The sequence below is a fragment of the Mangifera indica genome, chromosome 15 (genome assembly GCF_011075055.1).
Source record: "Mangifera indica cultivar Alphonso chromosome 15, CATAS_Mindica_2.1, whole genome shotgun sequence".
In the NCBI taxonomy this organism is placed as follows: Eukaryota; Viridiplantae; Streptophyta; class Magnoliopsida; order Sapindales; family Anacardiaceae; genus Mangifera; species Mangifera indica.
This window is the reverse complement of record NC_058151.1, coordinates 13,430,891-13,438,071: the sequence shown is the minus strand read 5'-3', so window position 1 is coordinate 13,438,071 and position 7,181 is coordinate 13,430,891. Positions and strand designations below refer to the sequence as shown.

The following is a 7,181-nucleotide window of genomic DNA, read 5'->3' as shown; positions in this document are numbered from 1 at the left end:
TATACATGAGCTACTAGTTTCATACGATATGAATTAGATTATACTAAATAATGTTTTAGTTCATAGATTCAATTAGAGTCGGGTTGTCTTCACATGAATAGTTTGTTGATTCTTTTAAGTAGGAGTGGATTCAATCCGAACCAAACCAAGTCAAGTCTGGGGTCGGTTCAAACTTAGATTGGATCCATAATGCTCAGTTGAGTCAGTTCAAACTAATGCACAATGTCATTAAAGGGTTATCAACAGCGTGAACAGTATTATTAACAGGATTACAAGATCATTGAATAGATAAACGAGTCTATCTAGCGTTGAGCTTTTTTAATTGGGATTCCAGCTCGTTCGAGTTGCGTTGTGGATTCGAACTAAGCTAACTCGGATTGGATCCATCCCTTCCTTTAAGTTTGATTCTATTTCTGATCATCTTAGAAGCTCTTTTTTTTTTTTTTCTCTTTCTAATTGGTTGACTAATGACATATGCTAATCTAGTTTATTGATTGTATAATGAGTAAAATAACTAAATTTGATTGTCAACATTACTCATTTTTGTAATCTTATATTAGATTTAGAGACAGACATTTACTCTGTCATCGAGCCTCCATCTGGAGGAGCAAGAGTGGGCATTGACTCCTTCAAAGAGCCAAATCTCCACCTTAATGACTCTTAATTGAAATAAATTATCTTTTAATTATGTTACAAATGACAATTGGAAACACAAGCTACACTGTCTTCTCCATTACAGAAATAGTTAGCTTACCCATAAGCAATCTTCGAATAATAAATCCTTCTAATTTGGTAATCAAATTAGAAAGATTTATTATTGTTTTGGTTCACTAAAAAGTAATACAAATTCAACAATTATTACTAATAATATCATAGACATCACTGCCTAGAGGATGCAATCTATTAGTTGGTATTTCTTCTGTGTCAAAAATTTACTTTGCCTTATCAATTGTTGATGCTATTCTTGATAGTTAATGTGATAGGAAATTATTATTTGAATTTGAATTTAAGATGTAACAGGTAATATTGTAACTTTTACCTTTCATCTTATTAATATAAATAATCGTTCTGGAAGAAAGAGTAAGGTAAAAAAACACAAATTGGATTTACACCTGTAGATAGTTAACATCTGGCAATCAAGATTAGAAAACACCATCTTAAAATATGCAAAAAGACTCTTATAAATATTCATCTTAAAAAAAATTATACATTCATACTTTTGGTATATAATTTAAGAATATAGATGATGTATCATCATATGATTAGATAATTTTGAATTAAAGATAAAATAACATTTAATCACATAAAGAGACGTCATCTATGTACTAAAAGCATATACTCATTGTAGTGAATAACATGATTAATTCACTAATCATTTGTCACTGTCGTTTATTCTATACAAAACTTTAAATTATGTACACCGGTTAGTTTCGAAAAATCTCATCAACTTGTCTGTCTCAATTCCAAAAATGGGACAAATTTTATTGAATTATCATCCCAATGGATGATATAGCTTGGCTTTTCTTTTGTTTTATAATTAAATTCTCTTGAATTGTCTCTCATGTGAAGGACAGATTCTCTTTGTGTTGGGTAATTAAGATTATAATTTAGTGATTAGCAATCTTCTAAAGTGTGATTAGTGTTTAGTTGATATCAATGGAGAAAACAAAAGCAACGTACATAACAAACACAGAAAAGTGGAATTGTTGTCTTTGAACCAGTTTTTACTTTGTTTTTTATCCTGTCTATTATTGACCATGCAATCTCCCACTTAGAAAGGTCTGATCAGATTATTACTTTATGATTTTTTTTTATCTTTTTGTTTTTCTTGTGATTTTGTTTCCAAATGGGAACATTCCTTGAAACTTTAAAGAGTTATTGATTTGAGAGATTCAAATTGAGTTTGTTCAGGTTCAAATTCATATTTAACTTAAACAAGTCAAATTTAAATTAAAGTTTCAACTCAATAATTCGATTCAAATTTGAGAACTTGTCAACATTATCGCATTTAAATATTATTTTTGGATGATTTTTCTTTGTTAAAAACTTCTTTTTTTGGGCGATTTTTTTCTTTGGTGACTTTTTTTTCTTCATGATAATACTATTTATCACTCGAGCGTTCAAGCTCAAATTTGAGTTTGACTTTTTAGATTTGAGTTCAAATTGAATTACTTCTTGTTTGGTTTCAATTTAATTCGAATATATTTGGGTAAATACTTCAAAGACATTATTTTAAATGAAAAATCAAATACTTTTAGAAAAGAAATTGCTCTCTTTTGGTGACCATAACCCAATCAAATAGAAACTTAAAATAATGAGAGAAGATGGTTGGATTATTCAATGGAGCAACCAAAGTGTTTTGAAAAAAAAAAATTATATAAATATTTAATGTTATATAATATATATATTTTTTTTAATTTTAAGCTTTGGAAAAATCGACTCTCTTGGCTTGTTTGGCTATTTACCCAAAGTAATTTCTCTTAGCCTTATTCTAACTTTGAAAGGGACTCGCTTGTAATATTGCTTTGTCATGGTTGAAACATTATATTTTTGCCCTTGTAGTTTTATTTAGTTATTCTATCAAATGAAATGGACCAAGATGGCATATGCTTTAGGTTTTTCTTAACGTAATATTCTTTGGTACAAAAATCTTCTACTAAGAAAAAGGTTATCTTCGATCTCATAATCAGAAGAGATTTTTAAATTAATGTTTTTAGATTTGGACGGAATCTTTACCCAATTAATAATTGATTTACAAGTTGATCTGTCCGATCGATTAGATAAATTGATGATATCAATATGTTATAATCAAAATTTTAAAATATATTTAATTATGTTAACATCAACATAACAGTTGGATCCGTTTGATTAGATAATTGAATCACATCTTAATAGAATTCACTTAATTCAACTTCAAGTAAATAAAATTAGATGAGTAAGATGGGTTTTAACCATTACCCGTATTAGATTCGTCCTCGGTTTGGTATGGGTTTTAAACTCTGGTTTGAAGTAAATTAAACTGTTTTTTTTCTACAAAAAGTCGTTTTAAAATATGTTTAGTTATGTTAAAATCAATATAACAGTTAGACTCGTTTGACTGGTCAATTAAATCACATTTTAATACGATTTATCTAATTTAAATTCAAATCAATCCAATCGAATAATTAAAATAAGTTTTAACCATTGCCTTGACTAAATTTTTCAATGGTTCGGCCTGAATTTCAAAACTTTAGTCCAAAGTAAATGAAACCGTTATTGATTCTAAAAGAGTGGTTTTACAGTTTAAGGGCAATTTTTGTATTGATGGGATAAAATTTGGATGGTAAAATGATGAATAATTTATGGATTCATATGAAATGGTCTTTTTCAAGATAGCGATGACTTCTATGCTCATCTCCTTTGATACGTAAAGACAGAAGCATACATATTATTTTCATAGTGTGACTATTAAAAATGTCTAAAACAGAGGAAGAAAGAGAACAAATGTGATATATTCAATCACATAATTATGTATAAAAAAATAAATTCAATCTAAGTTGACTTGGTTTAAATGAGCCGATCTCAAACTAGAGTCTGAATTCGATTTAAAATTGACTTATTTATATATTCAGTGAAATCATTTATATTGGTAGTGATATTACTTATCTCATTGACACTCTTTCAGTGACGTTATATACTAATTCAAAGGAACTGAAATTCAAATTAAATATTATAGAGTCAATTCAAATATGAATTACAGCTCAATATACAACAAATTTGTTTTTAAACTTTGTAACCAAAAAAATATTTTAATAGTTTAAGATTTGTTATTGCTAAGGTTTATCCTACTATTTTCAAGAGGATAGTTCTTCTATTATTAAGATTATGTGTCTGTTTTAGACACATAATCTATCACAGTGTTGTTCCTATTATAGTTTTTGGTAACTTAAAAGCTCATATATTATTTACTTAATCTTGTTTTAGTATGTCCAAACAATATAGGATACTTTTGCATACCCAAAATCTTGTTATATATATAACAAAACTATGTACACAATTTTGTACGTACACAATAATATGTTATCATGTGATTTGGTAGTATTTTATATGTGATTTAAAACTATCCAATTACATGATGACATATCATTGTTTGTGCACAAAATTATGCATATGAATACACACACACAAAAACCCCACCGCACCCCCCCAAATGGCTAGGTCAAACTAAGACTCATCAATTTGAGTTCCATATGGTTTGTTTTTGAGCTCGAACTAATAAAGTAACAAAAGGATATGAACAAGCATAAGACCCTTTCAAATGTCTCCCTTCTTTGAAAGAATCTTCACTTTCTCCATGTATAAAAACCCCATACTCACTCAACACAAACAACATAGCCAATTTTCAACAAAGCACTCAAAATATTACAACTCTCAGCACAAACTACAGAACCAAATTTCAATAACCACTCGAAATCTTACAAAAATTTTACAAGCACAAAGACAAAAAAAGGGAAATGGCAAGGAAGAGAAAGGCCTGTGATGAAGGAGTGGTGGTGGAAGAGAAAATCACTAGCAATATTGAAGCAAACATGAGTTGGGATGAGATGGTGAAGGAGGCTGCAGCGGCCGCCGCCTTGGGAGGTGCAAGGCGGGCTCGAAAGCGATTTGTTGGTGTCCGGCAGCGGCCATCAGGCAGATGGGTGGCTGAAATCAAGGACACCATACAGAAGATTAGAGTGTGGTTGGGGACTTTTGACACAGCTGAAGAAGCGGCAAGGGCCTATGATGAAGCTGCTTGCCTGCTCCGGGGAGCCAATACAAGGACAAATTTCTGGCCTTGTTCACCATCAACTTATGCAACTCCGGCTCTTCCCTCTAAGATCACTAATCTCCTTCTTCAAAGACTCAAAGCAAGGAACAATTCGACCTCTTCTGCATCGAGTTCTTTGCCTGCAAATCCGCAAGAAAATCAGCATCATCAAGCAGACGAGTATAACAATAATACTAACAGCAAACAAGAAGAAGCAGTTGCAGCAGCAGCTGAGCATTTCACTGATTCACAGTTCACTGATTTTCTCAATGATTCTGAAGATTATTACACCATTGATAACATCAATAACACCAGTGGAAGTACTCTGGATTCGATGACAAACAGTTTGGAGTCTTGTTTAACTGAGAAAGAAGAAGATTATGCAGGCCAATGTTCAAGTGCTGATCATGGAGAATTTCAAGATCAACAAGAAGAAGAGGAGGAAGAATACAAAGAAGTTGAGCCTATTGATTTTCATTTCCTCGACGACATTGATTCATCGAGTTTTTACTCTCCATTTGAGATGGCAGAAGAGATAGAGCAGGAGCCAATGGAGGCTGGGGAGATCTATGTAGATGAGTCATCAATGCTGAGAGCAGCAATGAAGAGAATGAAATATGAGAGGAAATTCTCAGCTTCATTGTATGCCTTCAATGGCATCCCAGAGTGCTTGAAATTGAAACTGGGATCAGTGAATGTGAATGGGAGAAGCAAATCAGAACAACTAACAAAACTTCAAAATGCTTGTGACAGCAACAAGCTAATGGACAATGAAATTCAAGAGAAGAAACAAGAAGAAGAAGAGAACAAGGAGGAAATGAGCTCAAGCAATATTAATGAAGGTGAATTGTCACTTTGGAGCTCACTTGATCTCCCACCAATTTGCTTTGTGAATTAAGAGCAATGCTACGTGTACCCAATTTTAGTATCGAATTAGATACTCAAATGTGTTATCATATAATTGAGTGATTTTAAATTAAAGATAAAATAACAATCAATCACATGATAATATATCATCTATGTATTCAACTGAATACTCAAAATTGGATGCACATTATTTTATTGGTGAACTAATTGAAAGTACAAGAATATTATTGGAATACTCATCATACACAATGTAGTTGATCGTCAATCACTATAGGAATATTGTATGATAAGATGATTTTGATTTGGTTTAATTGATTCGTCAGTGAACTTCTATATATGAAGTGTACGTGATTATATAAGATTCATTCAATTTCATGCAATGGAATGGTGAGTTTGGACTTGTTCCAAAGAACAAATGCGACATAAATGTTGGCTCTTGTGTGTTTTGATAAGACAAACAAAAGATGATTGTAATTGAGCTAATACTGTAAAAGGCATGATCGAAATTTGTCCAAGTTTGAAAAATGCAGGCAAAACTGTGAAACGTCTGTTCAAGTCATGGAATGTCTACTCCATACAAATTGAATTCAAGAACTAGCTTGTTCCATTTACAAGGCTCATTGTTCCAAAAGGTCTCAAGCAGTTCTAGTCAAGAATGCGCATTCATTGTGAAAAGAAATCCAATCATTGGAGAGCTGGTTAAGGATTTACTTTTTAGAGAAAATGAAATTTTAAAGAATTCTCGTTCCTCCATTTGGAATGCCTATTCCACGGGACTTTACACCAAATTCAAACCTTTTTTTGAGCCAATGACTATTTTTAGACAACGGTTCAATAGACTTTTACAGTAAAAAGCCAGTATAAAAGGAACTAGGGGCTCAAGCCAAGTCCACCTAGTCAGAAAAATACACCACATATCATCATACTACAATTCTTTTTGCTTGAATATGTTTCTAATGTTTACTTAATTTATCACTAGTTCAACAAATGAACCGGTCAAGACCTGGAATAACCCTTTGACCACGTCAATGCTTAGTCCAAGCTAAAAATATTGGCTAACATCAAAGGCTTAAGGTTGGCAAGGTGCAAATTTTAAGGGGGGTTATCCTTTCCCACACCATAGGGGTTCTTTTGATAGCATTTTAAATATCAAGGATGGTGAGAGACATTAACTCAAATATATTGTTAAATTGTGACTTCAGATTTTATCAACAATTTACATATAGAACATATAAAATGTAGAAAAATTGGAAAGGCCTTATATAAATTTACACAATATACGCATAAATAATAATATATTATCGTATAATTAAAATTATTTTATTATTAATTTAAAATTATTCAATCATACAATAACAGAAAATTGTTTATACACAAAATTATATATATAATACTACTCATTAAATATGCACATAGATGGTCTCCACCAAACTTATATTAGATTGTCTGATTTAAAAATTATTAATATTTTTATATCACATCAAGTTAAATATAATATTCAAATAATATATCAACTCCTTGAATG

General features: G+C 31.1%; 1 protein-coding gene across 1 annotated transcript; it reads left to right on the top strand.

Moving 5' to 3' along the window:
• The first annotated feature begins 4,327 nt into the window (after positions 1-4,327).
• Positions 4,328-5,775, top strand: LOC123198115 (ethylene-responsive transcription factor ERN1-like). The gene has a single exon (XM_044612725.1). The coding sequence runs from the start codon at positions 4,494-4,496 to the stop codon at positions 5,685-5,687; it is 1,194 nt and encodes a 397-aa protein (XP_044468660.1). The 5' UTR covers positions 4,328-4,493; the 3' UTR covers positions 5,688-5,775.
• The last annotated feature ends 1,406 nt before the right edge of the window (positions 5,776-7,181 follow it).

Coding starts and splice junctions, on each gene's coding strand:
- LOC123198115 (XM_044612725.1), top strand. CDS start 4,494: ATGGCAAGGAAGAGAAAGGCCTGTGATGAAGGAGTGGTGGTGGAAGAG.